General features: G+C 37.0%; 1 protein-coding gene and 2 non-coding genes across 5 annotated transcripts in view; 2 read left to right on the top strand and 1 right to left on the bottom strand.

The window, feature by feature from the left end:
• Positions 1–27,508, bottom strand: part of PTPN4 (protein tyrosine phosphatase non-receptor type 4) — a 184,270-nt gene that overhangs the window by 69,702 nt on the left and 87,060 nt on the right. For 2 of the 3 annotated variants that reach the window (XM_056117536.1, XM_056117538.1), the window contains exons 4-9: positions 23,599–23,641; positions 23,428–23,527; positions 19,085–19,129; positions 18,764–18,816; positions 17,836–17,956; positions 14,565–14,652 (exon numbers count right to left, since the gene is read on the bottom strand). In XM_056117536.1, the coding sequence (XP_055973511.1) occupies positions 14,565–14,652; positions 17,836–17,956; positions 18,764–18,816; positions 19,085–19,129; positions 23,428–23,527; positions 23,599–23,641 (450 nt within the window). The remainder of the gene's footprint in view (positions 1–14,564; positions 14,653–17,835; positions 17,957–18,763; positions 18,817–19,084; positions 19,130–23,427; positions 23,528–23,598; positions 23,642–27,508) is intronic. The other variant, XM_056117537.1, reaches the window with a different exon arrangement.
• LOC130027018 (small nucleolar RNA SNORA40) lies at positions 14,183–14,314 on the top strand. Its single transcript, XR_008792965.1, has one exon. It is a non-coding gene; the product is annotated as a small nucleolar RNA SNORA40 (small nucleolar RNA).
• TRNAS-GCU (transfer RNA serine (anticodon GCU)) lies at positions 26,803–26,883 on the top strand. Its single transcript has one exon. It is a non-coding gene; the product is annotated as a tRNA-Ser (tRNA).

Genomic DNA, 27,508 nt, shown 5'->3' with positions numbered 1-27,508 from the left:
TAAATGTTCATTAATTTGGGGTTGTGTGAATGGATATTCCACCCTGTTCCATTGGTCTGCAGGTCTGAGGCCCTGCCTTTGGTCCAGTACCATGTTGTTTTAATTATTATCGCTATGTAGTAGAGCTTGAGGTTGGGGAGGGTGATGCTTCCCCACATCTTTTTCCCAAGAATTGCTTTAGCTATTCATGGGAGTTTGTTGTTCCATATGAATTTCAGGAGTGCTTGATCTATTTCTTTTAAGAATTTCATGGGTATCCTTATAGGTATCCGCATTGAATCTGTATAATGCTTTTGGGAGTATTGCCATTTTGACGATGTTAATTCTTCCTATCCATGAGCGGGGGATATGTTTGTTTCTATTTCCTCGTGTCCTCTTTTCTTTCATGGAGTAGCATTTTGTAGTTTTCATTGTAGAGGTCCTTTATCTCTTTAGTTAGGCTGATTCCAAGTATTTGATATTCTGGGGCACAATTGTGAACGGAATTATTTTTTTCATGTCACTTTCCTCTGTCTCATTATTTGTGTATAGGAAGGCCATGGATTTTTTGGGCATTAATTTCATAACCGACGACTTTACTGTATAAGTCTATTGTTTCTAGGAGTTTCTTGGTAGAGGATTTAGGATTCTCGAGATATAGTATCATATCACCTATGAATAGTGAGAGCCTGATGTCTTCCTTTTCTATCTAGATGCCTTTAATGTCTTTTTCTTGCCTAATCGCTATTGCAAGTACTTCCAGTACTATATTGAATAAAATTGGTGATAGTGAGCATCCTTGTCTTGTCCCTGATCTTAGAGGGAAGGCCCTTAGTTTTTCCCCATTGAGGATAATGCTTGCCATGGGTTTGTTGTAGATGGCTTTGATAATCTTGAGGAAAGTGCCTTAAAACCCATTTTGGTGAGAGTTTTCATCATAAACTGGTGCTGCATCTTGTTGAAAGCTTTCTCTGCATCTATTGATATGATCATATGGTTTTTTTCTTTACTTTTGTTGATATGATGGATTATGTTGATTAATTTCCGAATGTTAAACCATCCTTGCATCCCCAGGATGAATCCCATTTGGTCGTGGTGTATGATCTTTTTGATGAGTTGTTGGATTCTATTTGCTATTATTATGTTGATCTTCAAATCAGTGTTCATCAGGGATACTGGCCTATAGTTTTTTTGCTGTTGTTGGTGGTGTCTTTGTTTGCTTTTGGTATTAGGGAGATATGTGCCTCATAGAAGCTGTTTGGGAGAGTTCCTGTTTTTTCAATATCCTGGAAAAGCTTGTGGAGAACTGGCAAAAGGTCTTCTTTAAATGTCTGGAAGAATTCACTAGTGAATCCGTCTGGGCGTGGGCTTTTGTTTTAGAAAACACTTTGATTCCAGTTTCAATTTCCTTGATATGAATGGGTCTATTCAGGTATTCCAAGTTTTCCTGGTTCAAACTTGGGAAATTATAGGAATCCAGAAATTTATCGATTTCTTCTAGGTTCTCTTGTTTCATGGCATACAGACTCTCAAAGTAGTCTCTGATGATCTTTTGAATTTCATTGGTTTCTGTTGTGATGTCCCCTTTTTCATTTCTGATTCGGTTTATTAGGGTTCTCTCTCTCTTTGTGAGTCCTGCGAGTGGTTTATCAATCTAGTTTATTATCTCAAAGAACCAGCTCTTGGTTTCACTGATCTTTCAGATTGTTTTATGAATTTCAATGTTGTTAATTTCTGCTCTAAGTTTTATTATTTCTTTCCTTAAGCCAAATTTGGGTTCCATTTGTTGGTCCTTTTCTAAGATCTTGAGCTGGGAGGTTAGGTTATCTATGTAGGCCGGTTGTTCCTTCCTTAGGGGTGCTTGCAACGCTATAAATTTTCCTCTTAGCACGGCTTTAGCTGCATCCTGCAGGATCTGGTAGCTCGTGTCTTCATTCTCATTTGTTTCCAGGTATCTTTGATTTCATTCTTGACTTCCCTCATGACCCACTCGTTGTTCAACATTGAGTTGTTTAATTTACAGGTGTTTCATTTGTTTCTCGGTTTCTGTGTTTGATTCGCCTCTATCTTCAGCGCATCGTGGTCTGAAAAGATTGTTGATACTACTTCTATCTTCTTGATTCTATTGAGGTATGTTTTGTGGCCTTTTGGGAAAATTTTCCATGTGCACTGGAGAAGAATGTGTATTCTTTCTTTTGGGGGTATAAAGCCCTGTATAGGTCTATAAATCCTTTCTCTTCTATTTCTTCCTTCAAAGCCAATGTTTCCTTGCTGAGTTTTGTTTTTGTTGATCTATCCAGAGCTGATCAGGCAATGTTGAAGTCTCCAGCTACTAGTGTTGCTAGCAATGTCCTCCTTAACATCTGTTAGCAGAAGTTTTAAATATTTAGCTGTTCCCTCATTAGGTGCATATACATTTAAGAGTGTGATTTCTTCCTGTTGTACGTATCCTTTGATGAAGAGAAAATAGCCTTTGCTGTCCGTTCTACTCTTTTTCAACCTGAAATATATGTTGTCAGATACTAGTATGGTCACCCCAGCTTTTTGGGGGGAGCTCTTTGCTTGCAAGATTGTTTTCTGTCCTTTAACTTTGAGTCTGTGTTTGCTCTGACTGTTCAGATGAGTTTCTTGTAGGCAGCAGAATGCTGGCTTTAGTTTCTGGATCCATTTTGCCACCCCATGTCTTTTGATTGGTGCATTTAGACCACTGACATTGAGAGAGATTATTGTCATGGGGTTTTGTGCTATATTTCTGTAGGGGTTGGTTGTGTTTTAAGTGTTTTCCTTCTTATCTTACAGGAGCCCCTATAATCCTTCTTTTAAATTTGGTTTTGAGTCTATAAAGTTCCTGAGCTATTGTTTATCTACAAAATGGTATATCATTCCATGGAGTTTGAATGAGAGTTTAGCTGAATTAAGTATCCTTGGTGAGACATTCAATTCATTGAGTTTTTTCACTATATCCCATCATTGTCTTTGGGCTTGGAGGATTTCCTCTGATAGGTCTGCTGTAGATCTAAGGGGTGCTCCTTTGTATGTGATTTCCTTCTTTGACCTTGCTGCGTGCAGTATTGTGTCTCTATCCACAGCATCCATCATTCTGACTACGATATGCCTTGGAGTGGTTTTATTAGGGTCTCTTTTAGCTGGCACCGTTCTGGCTCCTTGGAAATGGGATATCTGCATTCTTTAACTCTGGAAACTTTTCAGCAATGATTTCTTTGACTGTGACTTTTTCATTGGGGTTGCTTCCCTGTCCTTGTGGTACTCCGATGATTCTAATGTTGTTCCTCTTGGCGTCATCCCCTAGGTCTCTGGTTCTCCTTAGTGCTATTTTCCCCCCCATTGTTCCCTATGCAATTTCTGTTGCTCATCTTCAAGCTCACAGATCCTGTCTTCAGCTGTATTCATTCTACTGCTGAGGGCACCCACTGAGTTTTTAATTTCATCCACTGAATCCTTTATTTGTGACACTTCTTTTTGTAGCATTTTTATTTCTGCTCTCATTTCTTCCTGTATTTTCTCAACTATTCGTTCCACTGTTTCTTTCATTTCTTCCTTTCATTTTCTGTATGTCTCCTCCATTGATTTTTTGAGTAATTCCTTGAACATCCTCAGCATTTCATCTCTGACTTCTTTATCGAAGAGAGCACATTTGTGGGTAAGCCCTGTTGAGGATTCGAGACTCTTCTTCGTCCTCTACCTGTAGTGGAGATTTGCCCTGTTCATGCTGTTGTGGTTGTCTAGAGGTAAAACCTTGGATTTCACTAGCACTGTTCCCTCTTATCATGGGAAATGATTCTGAATAAGGTCGGTAGTTAGTGATCACCCTTCTCCCTTTCTAGAATCTGTCCTTCCTCTCAGGCATTACTCTGTGGCTTATGACGGGCTTCTAGTGAAGCATTGGAGGAGGTCCTCTTTTATATTGGGCTTGTACAGCTTCTTGCGTACTGGTCTTTGTCAGAATTGGAGTTGGCCAGTAGATTATTGTTGTATTGTAGTTGAGGCGCCCAGGATTTTTTTCACAGAATTAGGTGATAAAGGCTGGGATGTGAGTCGAGAGTGCTCGGAGTGGGAAATATACCTATGACCACCCGCGTCAAGAGTAGGTCAAACCCACTTTTGAAGAGGCCTCGCTGCCTATGTGGAGGCAATGCCCCCAGCCAGTCCCAGGGACAGGCTGACCTAGGAACCTGCAGAGGGCAGGGCCCTGAAGAGATGGGTGGGAGGTCTGGTGGAACTTGGGCAGGTGTTCCCTAAAGTCTCCTCTGGCTGCCCAGTGGTGAGGTCCTGGCGCAGGAAAGGGGGCGCACACAAGGGGCACGGGAAAGGGACGCGCTCCCCAACTCCTGACAAATTTGCAGAGGTGGGCGGGGCCAATCCATGGCCTTTAAATTGAGATTACCAAGCAAGGCTGGGGGGAAGGGGAAGTGGGGGGAGAGGGTAAAGAAGGCACTGGCAATGTCTTTTTTTTTTTATTAGCAAAACACCATGAGGTACAGTTGTAGACTTACAAACTTTCGTGCTTGGGCTTCAGTTATACAATGATAAAGGACCCATCGCTCCACCAGTGCCCATTCTCCACCACCAATGATCCTAGTTATCTCCCTCCCCCACACCCCATCCTCCCCACCCCACCCCAACCCGCCTCTGTGGCAGGGCATTCCCTTTTCCTCACTCTTTCCTTCAGAGTCTTGTAGTTTGCAATAGAGGTATTGAGTGGCCCTCCTGTTTGGTCTATAGTCTACTTTTAGCATGCATCTCGCATCCCGGGTAATTCCTCCAAACATCCTTTACTTGGTGTTCCTTTCTCTATCTGAGCTGCCTTTTCCCCAGCATGTGCTGCTGGCTTCCAAACCCTGGAGCAGACCTCCTGGTACTTTTCTCAACTATTCTTGGGTGTTCGACTCCCATTCTGTTACTTTATATTCCCCAGATGAGTGCAGTCTTTCTATGTCTGTCCCTCTCTTTCTGGCTCATTTCACTTAGCATGATACTTTCCATGTAGAACCACTAGTTTGCAAATCTCATGACTTCATCTTTTCTAACAGCTGCATAGTATTCCATTGTGTAGATGTACCAAAGTTTCTTTAAGCAGTCATCTGTTCTCGGGCACTCAAGTTTTCTCCAAATTTTGGCTATTGTGAACACACTGGCAATGTCTTAAGGACAATGTCAGAGATTATTGAGCATTTTAGTGGAGGCGAACTTGCAGCAACTTTATACATCAAAATGACTAACATTACTTGTACCAAGTTGCCTAATCTATAATAAGAATTTTTAAAATAATTAGATTTGAGAGTAAAATTTCATTTATATATTTGGTGGCAATGGAGGGATTCCCAGCAAAGCTCAAGAGGCCCAGGGGCAACTCAGTGCAATTCCAAGGATACAGTGCTGCAACCCCCAGGGTGCTGGGGATTACCCCTGTTGCCCTGGTATTCTTGGGGTGCTATTTGGTGCTGGGAATGAAAGTGGGCTGGTTCCATGCAAGGCACAAGCCTTAATTTCCGGATTACCTCTCTGGTCCTAATTTCTGTATTCTTAATGTAGTCAGGTATAAAGTTAGATTATTATAAAATTGACTTTAAAGTTTCTGTGAGCCTTATATATGCCTAACAGAATATGTGACTTCAAATTATTCAGTGAAAATAAATATAAGTATGATCTACGGATGCTTTCATAAAGATGCCTTATACCAATAACAATATTATTAAAAAGTTGGGGTCTGGAGAAATAGTACATCAGCTAAAGCACTTGCATTGCATGCATCAAACCTGAGTTCAATTCATGACACCACATATAGTTTCCAAAGCACAGCCAGAAGTAATAATTGAGCTAAGAATAAGGAGTAAACCCTGAGCATTGCCAGGTGTGCTCTCACCACCCCCCTCATTCCCCCTCAAAAACAGACCTATGCTGAGTTAAAGCAAAGAACAAAAGAGTGGGGGGGAAAAATCACTATGATTTAAATATTCTGGGGCAAAAAACAAAAGTCATATGTAAGCTCCATTCTAACAAATTTTTTAAGGAACTGTATTTCCAGAATATTTCATTGTTTTTTGAATAAGTTATATATTGCTTAATTCAGAAATAGACATCATATGTTAAATAACTTATCTGTCTTATGTTCCTCATTTGTATAATGGAGATAACACTACTCTGACCTCTTCAATTCCTACTAGATTTGTTGCCTTAGAGCTCTTAGTTCCTGTCTTTAGAAATTATCTAAAGGCTGACAATTATTAAATATGTATCTCTAATCTAAATCTCCCTCTGAATTCTAGTTCCATATACTGAATTGACTAGCCTTCTTAAGTGGACAAGTGTTTTAAAACTTATCCTGATTTACCCAATAGAAGAGAGAGAACAAAAGGGAATGCCCTGCCACAGAGGCAGGGTGGGATGGGGGGGATGGGTGGGAGGGATACTGGGATCCGTGGTGGTGGGAAATGGTCACTGGTGGAGGGATGGGTATTCAAAATAAATAAATTAATAAAAATTAAAAAAAAACTTAACCTGTTTTAATACTAATTCCCAATTCAGCAGCCCACAAACCTGGTCTTAATTATTGGTCTTTCCCAGCTTAACCAAAGACTACTTCCATCCTTCCAGCTGTTCAACTCCAAACTTAGAAACCATCACTGAATCCTTTTTTCTCATCAGTAAATGAGTGTCCTTTTGATAATCAAAAGATATACTAAATATGGAGTCAGAGAGATAGTACAGTGGGTATGGTGCTTTAGGAAATGCACATGCTTGACCCAGGTTCTATTCCCAGCACTCCATATGGTCCCCGAGAAGTGATCTCTGAGCGCAGAGCCTGGAGTAAGCCCTGAGCACTGTGTGGGGGTAACCACTCAAATAAAACACACTAAATATGATTTTTCACCACCCAAATACTAAAACACTATAATCTTTCAACTGGATCACTGTAATAATCTTTTAGCTGATCTCGTCCCTTAATGCTTTTTAGAATACTTTCAAAGTAGCAGATATTGTTACCTTTCAACAATAGATAATGTTATATTTTAAATAGAGAATGTTAGTTAACAAGTGGTAGAACTTTAGGGTTATAATGAACCATTATTCAAACATTTTGGTGTTTCAAGCAGTAATTTAGGAAATCCGAAATTTATACCTGATGAACAGAAAACTAGGCATAACATAGCAACAATCTTCCCTTGGTAAAACTTCCTTCCTTCCTTCTGTAGTAGTTCTTATCGCAAGGACACGGGACTGGGCCGGAGTGATAGAATAGCAGGTAGGGCATTTGCCTTGCATGAGGCTGACTTGGGTTCGATCCCTGGCACCCCATATGATCCCCTGAACACTGCCAGGAGTAATTCCTGAGTGTAGAGCCAGGAAAAACTCCTGAGCCTTGCCTGGTATGACCCAAAAATCAAAAAAAAAAAAAAAAAAAGGACATTGGTCTTCTTTGATGCAAGTGAACAATTAAAATGAGAAAGTCTCCCTTTGCCCCCTTCTTTATTAAGGTTTAAACCTCAGTATGGAGAAAAACTTCAGGTTTTGAAAAAAAGATGTCTGCTCTTAAATTTGTTTCAAACTGCACTCTTGTATTGTTGTGGGGATATATATCATGTCTCCTAGCTCATATAATAAATACATGTAGCTTTCATGCTACATTATTAATAAACATCTACCTCTTAGGCCCCCCTAAAAATTAGCAGAATATTTTAATATCAAGTGTTAGTCTTCCCCAAAGAAGACATAGAGATGAGCAACAGACACATAAAAAGTGCTTATTGTTACACATGATCAGGGAGATGTAAGAAACATGTCACTTTGGTGGTGTGGGGCTTGAGGGGAGAGGTGGTGGGTGGGTAACGCAGGGAGCAGAATACTATGACAATGGTAGAATGCCCCATCTGGAGGAAGATGGGGTACTTAAGATAGTAAAGTGGTTAAACATGAAACCGTATCAGTAACAGTATTGTAAACCAGAATGCCTAAAAGGGAAGAAAAATAAATGAAAGAAAAGATGTCTGTCATAAAGACAGGCTGGGGCATGAAGGAAAATGGGGACACTGGTGGTGATAAGAGGACACTAGTGGAGGGACTGATACTGGAACACTGTATGCCTGAAACTCAATCATAAATAAGTTAGTATAAATAAATTAATAAATAAATAAATAAATCATGGGTGCCTCAATACACACACACACACACACACACACACACAACACTGAGATAACGATTTTGTGTCAGTGAGAATGGCACATTTCAAAGTCTAGAAACAGCCAATGCTGGCAGGGTTTTGTGGTGAGAAAGAAAGTCTCTTTTACTGTTGGTGGGAATTTCATCTGGTTCAGTCTCTATAGAAAGCAATATGGAAATTTCCACCCCACTCCACCCCCCACCAAATAGGAATAGATCTCTCATACAATACAGCCATATAAGTTCTTGGAATGATGAAACGAGGTAATATCATGCTGAGTGAAATCAGTCAGGAGGAAAGGGAGAGACAGAATGATCTCTCTCATCTGACTTAAAAAGACACAGCAAGGTACCAACAAGGGGCCAAAGGCAACACAACAGGAGAACTGATCCATACAACTGAGTTTGTGAGTTAGGGTTGTGAAAAATGGATTAAAGTTTTTGGGGGAGGAAGGTTGGTACACTGGTGATGGGTGCAGTACTGGGATTATGTGCATCATTAACAGTATTATAAATCACAGAACCTCAATCAATTAAAAAAAATTCAAAAAAATTGCATCTGTCAAGAAGTCACGGTGGGGATGGGAGGGAACCTGGGGTCACTGGTGGAGATAGGGATCATAAAGTGGTGGCATTAGAGGTGAAATCATTGTATACATGAAGCCCTATTGTAAAAAGCTTTGTAAATCATGTTGTATACATAAAAATAAATAATATCAAGTACAATTTCATAGTTTCACCTTCAGTAACTTTTATTTCAGAATTTATTAAATTATACCTAATTTTGGATTAGAGATTATACTCTGTGCATCTTTTGTCTTTATTTTTGATGGGTGGGGGTGGGAAGGCCACACCCAGCTGTGTTGAGGACTTACTGGTTCTGATCAGGGGACCATATGGGGTGCTGGAAATCAAATGCGAGTTGGCCTCATGAAAGGCAAATAAATGCTCCACCTGCTCTGGTCTCTATACTGAGTGTTTTTTAAGGCTTCATAAAGTAATTTTCAAAAATATAAATCATCCCATGTCTTTTATTTCCTCAAATTTCTAATGGTCTTGCTTATAATTAAAAACCAAAGCCCTTAGAAATGTCTTATAAAGCACAGATGCATTTTAACCCCCTGAATCAATACTCCTATCTCTCACAGCACTAATCATATTAATTTCTCCACAGTTCCTCAAACTGCTAAACACATTTTCAGGACCTTTCACTGCTCTCTCCTCTGCTTGGAACAGTCTAACCCAAAATATTTTTAAAATTCCTTCAGGTCCATTTTTTTTTTATCAGGTTGATTAGTTTTTTTTAAAACTCCTTCATCTTAATTTTCCCTATACCACCTAATGTCCTCAATCTATTCCCTATTTAATTAATGGTAAAGAAATGGAATATTATAACATATATATAGTTACAAACCTTACAACTCAAATTTTTACACACACAAACACACACGCGCGCACACACACACCCCTACATTTTCTATGCAACCACCACAAACCAATACACATTTTCAAAATCCCACAATGTTCCCTATGAGTCTCTTACTAATAACATCTCTTTTCAGAGATGACGAATATTCTAATATCTGTAAGTACAGAGTGTTTTTTTTTTTAGGAAGTCCACACTGTGTCTAATATACTCTATTTTTAATCTATCTTGCTCACCAGAACGCAAGCTTTATGAGGGTTGGATTTTATCTACTTTACTCACTGCTGTATCCACGATGTCTATAAACAGGACTTGAAACATAGAAGGTGCTCAATAAATATTCACTGAATGAATGAATAATCAAAATAGCAGCATTAAGCTTTCCTTTTCTTGAAACTCTGAAGGGCAAAAGTTATTTTTCAGTAGAATTATCTTCATCATTATTACAAATACCTATGGAAATAAGATATTTACAATTAAGCCTAAAACTTAGGTAGAATTGCCTTAGGGTTAACTCAGAATATTGTGCACACCTTAGAAAACCTAAACTCAAGTCTTCTGTGATTGTATTTACATTTAGGTAACCAGAAAACAGTTTCTTCGGCAAATAAAGAGAGTACACATTCTACTAACATCCTTGTAAAAGATACTGAGCTTGAAAATCCATGGAATAAATATCTTACATCTCCATTATATTCTGTTTTTCTAACCATATAGTAAATATCAATTATCTAGCTAAACTGATAGAATCCTCAAATGATTCATTTAATAAGTTAAAACACATTAGGTTAGAAATTACCTTCATGATAGAGATTTTTCCATTTTAAGAGGTGAAAAATTCTATCCTAGCAATAAATCACTGTCTAGTTGGCAAGAGTCACTGGGAGGAGCCCCTGGACCCCCTGAGAACTACGCCAACCTACCCCCCCCACAAATTAAAGTTAGCATCTACATTTCCTGAAATTAACAATGTGTTCAAATTGTTTTATATTTTAAAGTTTACTTGATATCCATTATTTCATGAATTATCCTAATCATAATTTAGAAATATTACTTGTCATTCTTACTATATAAGTGACTGAGAGAAAGGCACAGAGTATTTGGTAGAAATAATAATAATTGTACTAAACCTGTTTAGAAATTTATTCTTAGTTTCCAAATTTAAAAAGCTTTCCCTTTGTTATTATTTTTAGTTTAACTACACCATGGTCAGAAAGTATTTTATTGGGGGCTAGAGCCATAACACAGCGAGTAGGGCATTTGCCTTGCACACGGCCGACCTGGGTTCTATTCCCAGCATCCCAGATGATCCCCCCAAGAGCCGCTAGGAGTAATTACTGAGTACAGAGCCAGGAGTAACCCCTGTGCATCGCTGGGTGTGACCCAAAAAGCAAAAAAAAAGTAGTATTTTATTTGTTTATTTATTTATTTTTTCATTCTTGGGTTTGGGGCCACAATCAGTAGTGCTCAAGGCTTAATCCTGGAATTGTCCTCAGGGATCAAATTCAGGTTGGCTATGTGCAAGGCAAACGCCATACCCACTTGACTATCCAGTCCCAAGAAATTGTATTATTTTTGGAAATCACTGTGTACTCTGAAATAGCTGGATACAGGTTCATTAGTGACCCAATAGGAACTTTAGAGGTTATTAACTTACTTCTGTTCTGTGAAAGTCACTGTTAAAAGATTAGGAAGTGAAACTCAAAGAAAATGAGAAAATATTTGCAAATCACATATCTAACAACAATTATAAAAGAACCTGTGAATCTAGAATTTAGGAAGAGGTTTCAAAACATAAGCTCATTAAAAAAATTAAGAAAAAAAATAAAGGAATAGACTTTTATTAAAGATGTGATGTTAAATGTCATTGGCACTAGGGAAGTGTAAGATAAAACTATGGTGAGAAAAAACATAACTATTGCAAAGCTTACAAAAAAAAGCAAAACAAAATGTCTAGTGCACAATAAAAAGGATGTAAAACCACTGGAGCTTGCAAGTATTGCTGATAGGGATATAAAGTGGTTCAGCCACCCCAAAAAATCCTTTTCCTTTATAGCCAAATATATACTTACTCTATGATCCAAACACACTCTGGAATGTTTACAGAAATAAGAGCTTAAATTCACATCTGGGTATAAATATTTGCCTATAGTAAAAAACAGTATATAAATGTTTATAGGTCTATTAATAAGACAAAACAAAAACTGGGAATAATTCATGAAGTCCTTCAATGGCTGAAAGGATAAAACAAAACAGAACACATTCAAATAATGGAATGACATTCAGTAATGAAAAGGAGTGAATAACTCAAACATACAGTGACTGGATAAATTAATCAGACTCAAAAGAATCTAGTTATATCGACAAAAGAAAAGAGTTAGAAAACAGACCATGGCTGCAAGGGGTAAGAAGGCTGGATCTAAAGTGGTACCATGAGTGATGTTTTTATGGAGTAATGAATGGTGGGGCTGGGGTTACGTGCATCTGCGCGTGTTAAGAAAAGAAAGGGAGAAAGAACTCATATGACATGCTTAAAAAAAAAAATTCCCCTAATTGCTCCTGCAAATTTTTCTCTTCATTTTATTCTGAGGTTGTCCTTCCTCAATTCATAGAATTCTCCCTTCTCTCATTCTTAAAATCACCTAGACATACTAAACGTTTATATTTTCTCAACTGAGTCATGTTCCTTCATTGTAGGCCACCATACTGCTGGCATTACGGTGAAAGCCAATTTTTTTAAAAAATGAGATTACTGAGTTAAAATGAGATTTTATTTAATGATCCATTTCCCTTTCGTGCCTCCCGTCCTGTGAATTCTACAAAAGCAATAATAATGATTTGTTCACTGAGTAATCCAGAGCATAATCACTGTGCAAGGTATGTAACATACCAACCTCAATGAATGCTCAGTTTCTGCATCATGCAGACTATTGTAAGTTGGTTCTATTCTGACTTTTTCCAACCTACTTCCTGAGGCAGAAAGAAAACATTTCATATTTCTTCTTAAAAAAAAACTATCTTAAACATACTCCTGTTTGTGATAGTCAATTAAAATTTATTTATATATCCATTCCCTTTACTTTTTATTTCTGAGGCTGCAATATTTCCCTTTATATACTAAGTATCTGCACTTTTTCCTTCTATATACAGCACAAAAACCCTTTCCTGCCTTTTTGGTTTTTTTTTTTTTGACTGTAGAATATGTTTCTAAATAACCTTGACCATTTAAAATGTAATTCCTTTAATTTGGTATTCTTCATACCAAATTGTGGCTGTTTTATAAATAATTAGGCAATAACATATGCTACCTAAGTAACAACGTAGCTAATTATGTATCTGATCCTGTAATGTCACTAAAACAAGAAAGTTCAATACTGTATTTCATCAATAGGAATTAATGATATCATAGTCACCTAAACAACCTTTAGAAAACTTTTAATGATAAAAATAACAATTTAAAGGTTAGTTTTATTGTTGACCTTAATTTAGTTCACATATTTAAATTTCCATGAGTAGAAAATCTTATTATAACAGCAAGAAAAAAAATCTAACTGCACAAATAATGGCTACTATATTACATTCTGGAGCTGCAAGGTTAAATGTAATAGCCCCTACTTAAAGAGAAAGGGTGGGTGAAGGGAACATTTTGCAAAACTTTAAGATTTTACCAACACATTTTAAATGAAGTCAGACAAACACACTTCATGTCATAAATATTCAGGATTACCACAAACTATCATGTGAAGAAAGTCAAGTTTTATTATAAAGGACTGGTGAAACATAAGATCTATTGTTCCTCTCTCAAATCACGTCCAGGTAAGGTCCTAAATGATTAAAAAAAAATTCTGAGTTCTCAAACCACAATCTGTTTTTTAACAAGTAAGTCTGTATAGAAAATTTTTTAAAAAGGAACAATAAGTACAGAGCTGGAGAGATGGTGTTCTCCAACCGTGCAGCCGATCCTAGTTTTATCCTTGGAAGCCCCCAAGATCCACTTACGTGCCACTGCAACAATGCATCCTCAAGTACCCACAATGAACCACACCAAACCACAGGCTGATTGGCGAGAATCACAAGAAGAGGCCTTTGGGCCTCCTGAGCATCACTCTAAGGCGCCAGAAACAAATTGAAACAAAACACTGTCTATAAAAAAAACTTCAGCCCTACATTCATTTTCAAACTGCCATCCTTATCAGATTTGGGGATTCTGAACTATAAACCTCAAAACCTCATCACTATCTTAACTGATAGTTATCTTTAATTATTCTTTTATCCATTACAATGGTAGTACTCTAGAGACTGCAAGAAGAATATAACCTCTTATTAAAAAGTCACAAGGAAGAACCTAGGTAAAGATACAGAAATGAAGGTTTATCACCCAGAGATATGCTTCTGGAAGGAGGAAAATTTTTTGGATATAACAAGGGTTGACAGAATAGAAGTGTTGTGCAGAATTCAATGATCACTACGTAATGGAAAAAAAGTACAACAACAGGCTTCATTGAAATGAGATTACCTTTTATGACAACAATTATAGAAATTAGGTACATTTAAAATGGCTTTTCCTAGCACATTATTTTGTAATATAAAAATTCTGAGAGCACCAGTGTAGGTGTCTGTCTGATGTGTGGACAAAGAGTTTGAGAGAAGTACAAGAATGATTATCCTCTTTTGTTACCCAGAATTTATTGTTCTGTATGAGTTCTGATACAGATAAGAACATGAGAAAAAAAATCTAAAAAACCTATTATTATAGGCAAAAAATTTTCTTCAACACACAAAATACCGTCTTGAAAAACATGAAAAATGATTTACACCATTCTTATCAGGTACTGAATAATAAGTGTAAAGTTACAGTCAGAAAATGTTAATTGCAGCTATTTCATTTGTTGCCTAATTCTGTCAGGGCATTAAAACAAAAAAATCCACGCCAAGTAATGGAGCCTAAATGACATTAGAGTAGTAAATGCTGTTCACTTACTCTTGCATAGTGGAATTCAACTCCATAGAGTTCTAAGGTACGTGCTGTGTTCAGGTAATTAAATTCAGCTTCTGCAGGAGACAAGCCTCTACAGAGACATCAAAAGGTTAAAAACTGTATCAGTCACAAATATGGACAGCTTAGAAAAGTGCTATGTATCTGCAAAAGTTTTAGCATTCCAATTCTAGAAAGCCTCAGGTACTACAACTCTTCTTAGTTTTATACAGTAACAGATTCTTTGGAAGCTAATTTTTGGTAAAATATTTTTATCTTCCAGAAATACAAAACTGCATAAGGTTTTAAACGCTCCCCCCCCCTTTCTTGCAAATGTTACAAAGTCATATGTTTCTAGATATACATTTAAAAACTTGTTTTGAAATATTTGGTCAATGTACAATATCAGCATTTAAATCATATAGGGTGCTTCTGAAAGGTGCTACAGGTTCTGAGGCAGCCTCCAGAGCAGAACACACGGTATGGTGTACAAGCAGGTATTGATTCTCAGTTAGGACGAAAACTGACCGTCAGTCTTCTATATCACTTTAGCAGAGTAATTTTATTTCTGTTGAACTACATTATGGAGTAGTAGGGTTGGGAATATAGTCAAAGCTCAGGGGTATATGCTTACATGCCCAAGGCCCTAAATTCAATCCTTAATAGCACATGGTCCCAGAGCACTGCTGTGCAGGGGCCTGGAAGGTCCCCTTGTACCAACACCAAATCCCACTAGGTGGCCCTGGTAGTTCAGAACAACACTAGGTCTGAGTACTGAACTCTCAGCTGCATATCCCTAGGAGTGGCACCGTCACAGATTTGGTCTATTTTAAATCTTTGGTTTGATATGCTATGTGTAACATTTTTATTATAAATACACAAGATACCTTCTTATCACATTAGGTCAACTTATTAGGATTCTCACTTATTTTAGCTCGAGTCAATAAATTCTTACTAAAAAGGGTTAGGACAGTGCAGGTCTTCAGGATATACGGTCTCTGGTGCAAATGTTTTTCTTATGTGAAAGCAGTCACAGGTAATAAGGAGATGAGTGAGGAAATCTGCTTCAATAAGTACTCGTGCATGGAAACTGAAACTGGAATTTCATGTGGCACAAAATGTATTCTTTTGATTTTTTTTAAACCGTTTAAAATGCATGGGGTAGGGAAATGAGGGGTGTCTATCTCACAGTAATTCAATAAAATAAGTAGCACTGTCCTCCCATTATTCATGGATTTGCTCGAGTGCGCACCAGTAACGTCTCCATTGTGAGACTTGTTATTGTTTTTGGCATATTGGATACGCCACGGAGAGCTTGCCAGGTTCTGCCGTAAGGACGGGATAGTCTCAGTAGCTTGCCGGGCTCTCTGAGAGGGACGAAAGAATCAAACCTGGGTCACCTGCGTGCAAGGCAAAAGCACTACCCACTGTGCTATCACTCCAGCCTCTTCAGATCGCATAAAATAAATAAAATAAAAAATAAAAATATATATAAAAAAAATGAAACCTGAGCACAACAACAAAAAGAAGTTAGGCTTAAATAAAGTGCAATGAGTATAACTTTCTTAAACCACTTCTTATAGACTATACAGAAGCCATATTGTTTTTATTTCTTGTGAAGAAATATACATTTGGCTTCAGTTAGTTTGTTATATATTATCTTCAATATATTTATTTTACAAAAAAAGTAGCACTGTAGCACTGTCCTCCCACTGTTCATCAATTTGCTCGAGCAGGTACCAGTAACATCTCACAACAAATTGTGAGATTTGTTACTGTTTTTGGCATATTGAATACGTCATGGGTAGCTTGCCAGGCTTTGCCGTGCAGGCAAGATACTCTTGGTAGCTTGTCCAGCTTTCTGAGAGGGGCAGAGGAATCGAAACAAGGTCGCCTGCGTGCCAGGCAAACGCCCTACTGGCTGTGCTATCACTGCAGTCCACAAAAAAAGTAAAATAAAAAAAATTATTTTAAAAAAGACCTTTACATGACTTTTCTAAACTTGTATTAAAACCTGGCAATTCCAATAAAACTCGGGTTGCTTACAACTAAAACAAAAATAAATAAAAAAGCACAGGGCCAGGGTTATATGGCTCAGGAGGCTGGCGTGCTTACTTTGCAGGTGGAAGGAATGTGTTTAAACCTCAGTAGCACATGGTCCTCAGGGCACGGACATACTCCTGAACACTGTGAGAGAAGTTCCTCAGCAATTACCAGTGTGGGTCAAATCCCCCACCCCCCCAAAAAAAAGTATGAATCATTTTTTCGTCCATGGGCTATACAAATATAGACGCTATTGTCAATGTGTTTTAGATCTATGAGTGAAAGGAAGTTGCCTTACTAATAAAATAGACTTTTCAGTTTTTTACAAAGTACTAGGAACTATTTTAATACTTATGATAACTCTAGAAGTATATACCTGTTTCCTTCAATTAAAAAAAAATTTAAAAAAAAACAGACACAGAGTCAGAGAAATTTGAATCAAAATTTCCAATCAAGCAGTCTGGATCTCATTTCATAAACCCTAGGCTAATATAAAGCAATGCCTTAGTTACTTCAAACTATTCTGAATTGTACGTTAAACTATTGCTTTGATTCAACTAATAAATAATACTTTTGAATCAAAGCAATAGTTCTTGAAAAATTCACAAAATATCAATGTTAAATATTGTTACGAATGAAAATATATTACTATTTTAAAAATTACTTACTAATTTAGTATTAAATAAAGCTCCTTTTCTTCCTTTGGTTCATTAACCAAAAAGAATTAAGTCAATATATACAAAAACTAAAAAAGAACTGACATATATAGTGAACTATATATACTATTAACATTCTTTATATACTATTAACATTCTAAAAGTTCATTAAAAGAATTAGCAACCCTCTATAATAATAAATGAATTTAACTATGTATAGCTTATGGTTCTTAATAAAAATTTAAATAAACTTCACAAATTCTATGTAATAAGCAAAGAGCAAAGATATTTTAGTATACTTTTTCATATCAGTCAACTTTCTATAATAGTAACTTCTACATTAAGTAAATACAACAATAACAATGGAAATAAATTAAAAGACACCATTAAAAGATCCACCTAATCCACCTAGTCTAATTAAATGATAAGGACTGTTTCCTCTTATTCAACAATCTAAAATAACTTGTTTTTAAGTTTCTGCTGTTCCTTTACTAAATGTTTTATAGATGTCACCGGTTTAAAAAAATAACAAAAACAAAAGTTTTATCCAATAAGCAGATAAGTAAATAAATTCTTACGTATGTTGCTGATGTAACTTTGCAATTTCTTTTTCAAAATCTTGAGGTTGATTAGGAATGAAAGAATAATCTGAGAGGTAGCCTGGCAAGTTCTCTGACTGAATGTAGTCTCCAAGTTCAGCTAATAAGTGGAAGGAAAATATTTCACACTTAAACCCAGGCCTTGTGCACACATACCATATATACTAAATGGCCCTTTGACCTATCTCCCACTCTTCAGTTTTTGTAGTGAGGTATGGGGGCAAGTCTGAGCCAATGGTACTAAGGGCTCACTCCTGGCAGTATTCAGGACCATATGCGGTGAGGATCAACCAGGGTCGACTACATGGAAGGCAAGTGCCTTAATACCTGTACTGTCTCTCTGGCCCCACATTAATTCAGTTAGTACCCATTATGTTCTAGAAATAGGCCAAGTCAGTTAGTACCCATTACATTCTAGAAATAGACCCAGAGATGCTGTTCAAAACTTCGTCAGCTTGATAACCTCTACACTGGCTTTTAGCACAAAGTTCAATACCAGGTGGTATGTTATACCCAGCACTACAACCAAATAGGCAACCTCCAATCATTGCAGCAAAGACAACAAAACAAAGGGAAGGAAAGAGGGAAATATTTATGGAAGAAAATCATTTCTATTTCTAATGTTCCCATTTTTACTAACATGATAGGATTTATTGAAATTACAGCTTAAGCAAGTTACAACAATGAAGTTAGCATCCTTTTAGGTCTCAAACTACTTCAGAAAAATTTTTTTTCAGGAACTGAAGAAACTGCTAATTAGGGAATTAGGATACTTTATTTTTTTTCCCTTGACAGTCGCATTTTTCTGTATGGTGACATACGTTCAAAGGACACATACATTAAAGCAAGGTACTAGCCACAAAGACTGCGATCATATGCCATTTATCACCAAAATATTAATACTTACACTGAACAGCAAATGAAGCCAAAAGGGCAGCAGTATTATAAGGACAGGGTAATCTAAAAAAAAAATACATATATAATAAAATATATAGCCCAAGGTTAAATAGTAACCTCTGAAATAGCATAATTTATGTTATACTTTTGACATGTCAAAATTTTATGAAACTTACATACTTACATAATGAACTTAGATTAGACTTATCTGATAAAAGCAATTCATCCTGTATATAATCATTGTTCAACAGATAACTTATTTACAATAATCACTAATCACTTGATACAGAATGTATTTTTAAAAGCCCTAACTAAAATTTAAATGGCCTACCTTCCAGTAAGAATGTCTTGCTTAATTTGCAAAAAATACTGGTACCTTAAAAAACAAAAACAGATAGTTAGCATTTATTGTAATGATAACACAAATGCATAGTTTAAAAAAAGTAAAATTAACTTAACAAATAAAATATTTAAATGTTGGCTTTTAATTTATATATTAATTTATATATTTGTTAAGTTAAAATATGCTTTCATAAATTCATTAAGCCAGGTCTTTAAAATGAAATTATAACTTTAAATATGTTGTCCTCTACCTCTGTTAAAAAAAAAAAAAAAACTAGACCTTTGGCTTGTGCTTCAAGCCCATGTTCTCCTTTGAACATATACCTTGTTTGCTTGCCTCTATGTTTCTTTGTTTGCTTGCTTATTTCCACTCTGGAGAAGCCTGTGTTCTCTCTCAAATATGTACTTCTCTCTTTCCTTCCCTTCACATCTTTCTAAGTAAGTTTTACTTAAAAAAAAAAAAAGCCAAAAAAAACCCCTCAACTATCTCTCTTCCCAAAGGTAAAGGTAAAGGCCCTCCCGTTGATCGTCGATTTGCTCGAGCGGGCCCAGTAACGTCTCCATTGGAGACTTTGTTGTTGCTGTGTCTGGCATATCGAATACTCTCGGTAGCTTGCCGGGCTCTCCGAGAGGGGCGGAGGAATCGAACTCGGGTCGGCCATGTTGGCCGCTTGGTAAGGCGAACGCCCTACCCGCTGTGCTATCGCTCCAGCCCTTTACTTTACTTTAAAGCCCTTTACTTTACTTTACTTTAAAGCCCTTACTTTACTTTACTTCCCAAAAATAGGGGAAAAAATAGTAACAACACTTTTTGGTCCACATCCAGCAGTGCTCAGGCACCAACTATGGTACCAGAGATTGAACCTGGGTCAGCTGCATATAAGGCATGTACCTTACCTGCTGTACCATTTGTCTGTCCCCAAAAGACTCAAGATTTTTAAGAGGTTCATATTCATAAAAAAAAATACTCTAAAGATCATTAAGAGTATTTTTATATGGGAAACAAGGAAAACTTGAGTCAGAGACATAGAAGACCTGATAGTAGCAATGCAGTAGAGATTTACAGGAAAAAAATCTTTCTGTTAAGATAGGAAACCAGATCCAAGTACAAGCCTAAGACTATGTGCTGATTGTCTTACTAGCAAAAAACTGTGAATTAAAGCAAAGCATCTTCTTATTTCCTGGAATTAAGAATTATGCTTTTTTTTTTTTGGCAGGCTTTTGTGTCGACTGTCTTACTAGCAGAAGTTGTAAATTACAGCAAAGTACCTTCCTATTTTACCAATGTTAAGAAAGCTTTATATGTTTGTGTTTGTTTTGGGGCCATACCCTGCAGTGTTCAGGGCTTACTCCTCGCTCTACACTCACGAATCACTCCAGGCAGTGCTCTGGGGACAAAATGGGGTGCTGGGGATAGAGCCCCGGTTGGTATATCAAAGCAAGCACCTTACCCAATGTATTATGGCTATGACCTGGAATTAAGAAATCTTTATCTGACAACTGATCTTCAGTAGAAAACTTACCACAGTAGTGAATGGGGGGGTGGAGTGGGCGCCGGCGGCGGGGGAGGACACTGGGACAGTGGTGGAGGGAAGCGGACACTCTAGTGAAGGATGTGGTTGTTGAGTGTTTTATACATGAAATCCTACCATAAGCAATATTGTAAGTCACAGAGCCTAAATTTTTTTTAAAAAGTTTTCTTTGGTTAGTTAAAAGGGGACATTAAGGTCCCTTTGCTACTATTTTATTATTAGAAATTCTAAGAACACAATTTCTGATCAAAACAAAACCATTACAAGAAAGTAATGTTGAAGCTGTTTATAACACTGTCCTTAAGACATTGCTAATGGCTAATCATAACCCTTTGAACATATCAGTGCTTAGGTAAAGATACCTCTGCTGAACGTTGGCAAAAGACCAAATATTTTTGCTTTAAAGGCTTAAAGGAACTTGAAAGACTGATTTCATTCTACAAAGAATTTCATAACAATATTAAATTATCTAAGAATGCAACTAAGGTTTTCAAAAAATCAGATATTCATGGCAAGCTGATACAAATATTACAGCTTCATATATAAATGAAATATATAAACCGTGAGGCTTATTAAATATTATAAATATACCTAATAGTCAATCTAAAATAACATAGTCCTATCAAGCCTACTTGGTTTAATAAATAAAAATTAAAGGTTACTGGAGGGAAACAATCTTACTTACATTTAGGACAGAAAGGTCATGTATACAGCTGACATAATATTATAAATCCTACACAAATAATAGAGTGGTTGAATTTCTACTTACATACCAAGCAGTAAAGACTGATAGAGAAAAACCTGAATTAAAGTTCTAGATCAAACATTAAACAAAGAACTTAAAATCTGTTTGAGTATTATTTTCTCTTTCACTATGGTATATGGGATCACTCCCTGGCTATAACTTTCTATATTTTTTAAAGGAAATATTATTACTTGCCTAATAGTGCAGATATACTATGGGCTTTTAATGAGGAATAAAAGCACAATTTTAAAAGATAATCTCAACCCTTAAGACAGAATAATGATTAACAATTGCTCTTAAAAATTATTATTTTGGGGCTGGAGTGATAGCACAGCGGGTAGGTTGTTTGCCTTGCATGTGGCCAACCCGGGTTCGACTCCCAGAATCCCATATGGTCCCCCAGGCACTGCCAGGGGTAATTCCTGAGTGCATGAGCCAGGAGTAACCCCTGTGCATCACTGGGTGTGACCTAAAAAGCGCAAAAAAAAAATATATATATATATATATATTATTTAGGAGCCAGAATGATAGCACAGTGGATAGGGCATTCATTTGCCTTGCACATGGCTGATCTAGGTTCACATAGTTTCACGAGCATTCCAGGAATAATTCCTGACTGCAGAGCCAGGAGTAACTAACTCCTGAGCATCACTGGGTGTGGCTCCCCAAAAAGTTGTTTATTATCAGTAAATGTTTGATTTGTATACCTATTTTATATAACCAGGATCATATAAGCATTCCTCAGGAGAAAAAGGGTCTCAAGCAGAAAAAGCTTAAAGAAGCCGTGATAGACAATAGTGATGAGTAGCACTGTAGCACTGTCTTCCTATTGTTCATCGATTTGCTCCTGCGGGCAGCAGTAACGTCTCACAACAAATTGTGAGATTTGTTGTTACTGTTTTTGGCATATTGAATGTGTCATGGGTAGCTTGCCAGGCTTTGCCATGTGGGTGAGATACTCTCGGTAGCTTGCCGGGCTTTCCGAGAGGGGCGGAAGAATTGAACCTGGGTGAGCCATGTCAGCTGCATGCAAGGCAAACGCCTTACCTGCTGTGCTATTGCTCCTGCATGTAGTAATGAGTAAAGATTTTTAATCTGGTACCAAGAGAATGAATCTGCTGAAAAATCCAGGTATGAGGGACTTGTGACTGAAATCTGCAGGCTTACACAGAGCCAGGAATGCGCCCCCCTCCTCCCGTCTCCCTTCACTTCTGGGTCCTCAGCAGTCATGCCCATGAACTGTCTCTGGTGCCATGTAAGCACATGAATAGCCATGATCCATAGACTCACAAATAAATCTCATAAGAGAGCTTCAGAGATGCCTCCAGACCCCCAAATCACCATCAAGTCACCATCCAGTTAACAGTTTAACTCTAGCTCTAGCACCCTATTTAAAATTTTAGAATCCCCAGAGCAATATCTCATACTTTATGCCATTGACATGCCAAGAGTAGCACACCACATCTGCTGGGGTATAAGGTAGAAGGCAACAGGTCTTGATCAAAATAATCATAACAAGCAATATAAAACAAATTATTTAGCATCTCCCTTTGAGGTAGGCTTAGGCAGTGATGAGAAAATTTGAAATAATGGTGGTGGGAAGGTGTAATGGTGGTGGGATTGGTATTGAAATACTGAATGCAACAAATTATTGTGAACAATTTTATGAAAATAAGATTTAAAAGAAATTAAAAAGCAGACAAAACTGTCACTGTGCAGCATCCTTCAGACACATGTACAGCAGCATCTGATCACAACAATTAGTTACAACAGCTCTTTTCAGCAATTTTTCACACACTGAAAATTTTGGTATCAGTATGGCAAAGGAGGCTCATTATGGCCAAATGGAACAAAAGAGGTGGTCTTGAATTCCAATCTCCTAAAATCTTCCCAGTCATCCAAGGAGAAGGAAAACATATAATGAAACATCTATTAGTCATTCTGTGTACTGGATGAACCCAGAAATACAACCTAAGTAAACTTTACTTTCTTAACTTGAAATTTTCACTGTGGTTTTTATAATATTTGAAAGAAAAATGTGCTCCAAAAACCCACCTTGTATATTCTTCTTGCAACTTGTTCGGGTCACTTACAAAAAATTTGACTCTAAAGTTCAAATTGTAAGGTGATCCTCCTAGAATTAATAAAAGCAGTTCTAATTAATCAAATTAAATCAATCCTTTATAAAGAATACTTATAAAACACAAAATAATTATATATGCTCACTCTTTAGCTGTTTCCTTATTGGTTTGTTTGCATCCAGCCACTTCTGAAAAATAAATAAATAAAACATTTCTTCTTTCTTTGAGAAACTAATACATCAATTCTTACAAATCTGTTGATATTTAAAAAATTAATATTAAATATGGTTTTTAAAATAAGAACTACCTTGAGGAAATGACTAGAGACAGGTATCAAACATAACAAATTATGTTAGAAATTACTGAATGTGTGGTGACTTTAAGGTGTTTTTTTTTTCCACCAAATTATACAAATTTTTTATATACCAAATTATGCAATAATCTCACAGACATGGGAAGTGATAACTGTTCATATAACCATTTAAGAGTCTGGCAAATTTATTTAAATTGTCTTTACTTTTCTTGAAAATACGCTAGGCTTTATGCTCTCAAATTTAAGTACAGACGATGAAAATCTATTCTTAAAAATTTTATTGGGGTGGAGTTCATGCCCAATTCAATCAGCTAATCAGTGGCTGAATAAATAGCAGTACTCCTACATTTAAAAAAAATTTTATTGGGGGGCACAGAGCTTTAGCACAGCAGTTAGGGCATTTGCCTTGCACATGGCCAACCCAGATTCTATCCCCAGCACCCTGTATGGTTCCCACAGTCCACCCGAAGTGATCCTTGAGCACAGAGCCAGGAGTAAGCCCTATGCACTGCTGATCGTGGCCCAAAAAAACCAATCCAAACCACACCAATAAACAAAAAAAAAAAACCCAAAACCTTTATTGGCCAGGGCTTTAACTTAGCGGTAGAACACATGCTTCACTATACTGTCCTTGGCTTGCTCCCTGTTTTTTTTTTTCCAGAAGAGAAAAAAATGAAACAAAACAATTACCCTTCTCCCAAAGTCTACAGTAATTTGGAAGGAGATAATATCTACTTTGGGGAAGGACTGCTTTTATCTGTGTGAAAATTTTAAGTAGTCTCATCACTACCGACTGTTAGGAAAACTTACAATTCAGAAAAAAAGAGTTCAACTGCTAACATGATTCCATGAAAAAATTTACAGACCCATAAATGAAATAAGAGAGGTGGCAGTACTTTCAAAGTAAAAGACAAGCTGGAGAGATAGTGCAGCTGTAGGGCATTCGCCTTGCATACGGCCAAGGCTGGTTCAGTTCCACCCTGGCATGACATCTGGTCCCCTGAGCATAGAGCCAGCAAGAGCAAGCCCTGACAACTGCTGGATTTGGCCCAAAACAAACAAAACCAAAGTAAAACTAATTCAAGCTTATGTATCTCTGTTTATGTTCCTTAGTCCTAGCATCCATACTTGATTCCATGAATAATTAGTATTAAAGCACATAAATACCAACACATGAATATTAAAGCATAAATATATCAACAAATAGCTGGGAGTAGTTTGTGAATCTTTTACCTTCATGATCCAACACACCAAATCCAGCTGATACTATTTCAAACTAAGAACCTAGTATCTCTGCTTCGAGACCATCCTTATCTCTGCTATAACTTTGGTCTTTGGCTCCTATTTGCTTTTCCTCCTTTTCTTATCATCTTCACAATCCTTCATTCAGGACCTAGTGTGATCTTTTAAACCATAATTTGATGCATTTGTCTAATACTGATAATTTCTCATTGAAAGGTCCAAAATCCTTCGTATGATCTCGTCTTACTTCTTCTATTTTCTATCTTATTTACTAAGGCCCAGTCAAATAGCTTTTCTTTTTCTTCCAAAGATTCCATCTTAGGTCATCAGTTCCAAGCTACCCTGTGTCTAATGTCCTTCTCAGTTTTCCTACTGTTACTTTCTTTTCACTGTCACTGTCACTGTCATCCTGTTGGTCATCGGTTACCTCGAGCAGGCCCCAGTAACGACTCCTTCGTCCTAGCCCTAAGATTTTAAAAAGTGCCACATTCGAGGCTCTTTCAGGGTCAGAAGAATGACCTATAAACTTCAGCTTAGATGCTACGTCCTCAAACAGAACTTTATTGACTGCTCTATTAAAAGTATGTAAAGAAGCTTCTTAACAACTAGTTCTTGTGGCTTTTTAGAGGTGGGGTGAAAGTCATTTTTATCTTGTACCAAAGTGAATAGCTTAATAGTATTAAAATATTTAGAAAATTAGTTGCAGAGCACTATACCAATCCCTCGACCATCATTCCACAGTATTATCCCCTGACCAACACACCTGATCATATCTCAAGATGTTTTCATTGTCTAGCTGGATTGTCTAATCCTTTTGTTTCTTGTATTTTGCACTAGAAAGAGGTTATCTAATATTTATCTCTTACCTTCTGGCTCACTTTACTTAGCATGTTCTCTAATTCCATCCAAGTAGCAGCAAACTATAAAACCTAATTTCTTTTCCTAATTCTCATAGTATTCATTGTGTGTATATGTAGATATCTGTATGGATATATATACATATATCACATCACAATTTCTTAGTGCACTCTTCTGTTATTGGGCACTTGGACTGTTTCCCGATCTTAGCTATTATAAGTAGTGATGAGAAGAAAAAAGACATACCGATGTCTTTTCAGATTAATGTTTTAGTGTTCTTGGGGTAAGCTGCAGGAGTTGAACTGCAGGATCTTATGGAAGTTCTATTCATAAGGCATTACTTTGGGGGTGGGAGGGTAGGAGAGGGTGGTCACATCTGGCAGTAGGGTAGCTTACTCCCATTTATTCATCTTCTCACCATCTATTAATCGAGTGAACTGTTCACATTTTCTATTGAAAAGCCATAAACTACATTACTTTGAATATTCAGATAAAATTTAAACTGTGGTTTGCTAATATCAAGTATTAACAGGGATGGACATTTCATCATTGACTATTAATTTATGCAGTAGTTTATATTTAGGCCTGACATTCTATTTGCAGTCATCAGGCATTTGAAATATAATGCAGATTATGTGACAGTTTGATTATACCTATTATCTATATTGTAATTACTTTGTAGAACTATATTATTTCTTTGCTGCATCTATTAATGTAAAAAATATTCGGTCTTACATAACATCTTTTTCTATACCTACAGTTTTTCTTTTTTTATTATGAAAGTACTTTTCCATACTCCATCATTTTGAGATTTATAGTTCAACATACATTAGTTGCTTTTTGGTTTGTTTATAAGTATTTGTTGAGCATGTACTATGCTACAAGCATTATTCTAACTACTTTACATGTAAAAATTCACTTTATCTCTGTACTGTAGACGAGGTGCCGAGTGGTTAAGGCAATGGACTGCTAATCCATTGTGCTTTGCACGCGTGGGTTCGAATCCCATCCTCATTGGTTTCTAGGTGCTCTGTGTTATACTTAGGGCTGGAGTGATAGCACAGTGGGTAGGGCATTTGCCTTGCACGTGGCCAACCTGGGTTCGATTCCTCTGTCCCTCTCAGAGAGTCTGGCAAGCTACTGAGAGTATCCTGCCCTCACAGCAGAGCCTGGCAAGCTTCCTGTGGCGACTTGATATACCAAAAACAGTAACAAGTCTCACAATGGAGACATTACTGGTGCCCGCTCGAGCAAATCGATGAACAACAGGAGGAGAGTGCTATAGTGCTACAGTGCTACATCTCTGTATTAATTCCAGTGCTGGCACTATTATTTCCATTTTCACAGACTGCTCTTACTTCCACAAGTACATAAGTTCATTTGGGTGCATCTCTTTCTTGGTGCTGGACTTTAAATGTTGTCTGTTTTGTTTAGCTATTATTTTTACAGATGAAACTCCCTGCCAACTTCTTACAGATGAAACTCCCTGCCAACTTCTTTATAAATCCTTGTGGATAAAAGGATATACAGCTTCACTTTAGTTTAATTTGTAAAAGTTGAATGATGCTGCCAAGAGGCTGTGTTAACTAGTTTTCCAGATAAAAGGGCCATCAGTCACCGTGGGCACTGACTTGCTTCTCTA

This window comes from Sorex fumeus, unplaced genomic scaffold (assembly GCF_029834395.1).
Source record: "Sorex fumeus unplaced genomic scaffold, SorFum_2.1 ptg000035l, whole genome shotgun sequence".
NCBI classification, from domain to species: domain Eukaryota; kingdom Metazoa; phylum Chordata; class Mammalia; order Eulipotyphla; family Soricidae; genus Sorex; species Sorex fumeus.
Note: the sequence above shows the minus strand (reverse complement) of the source record. Positions and strands in the feature narration are given on the sequence as shown.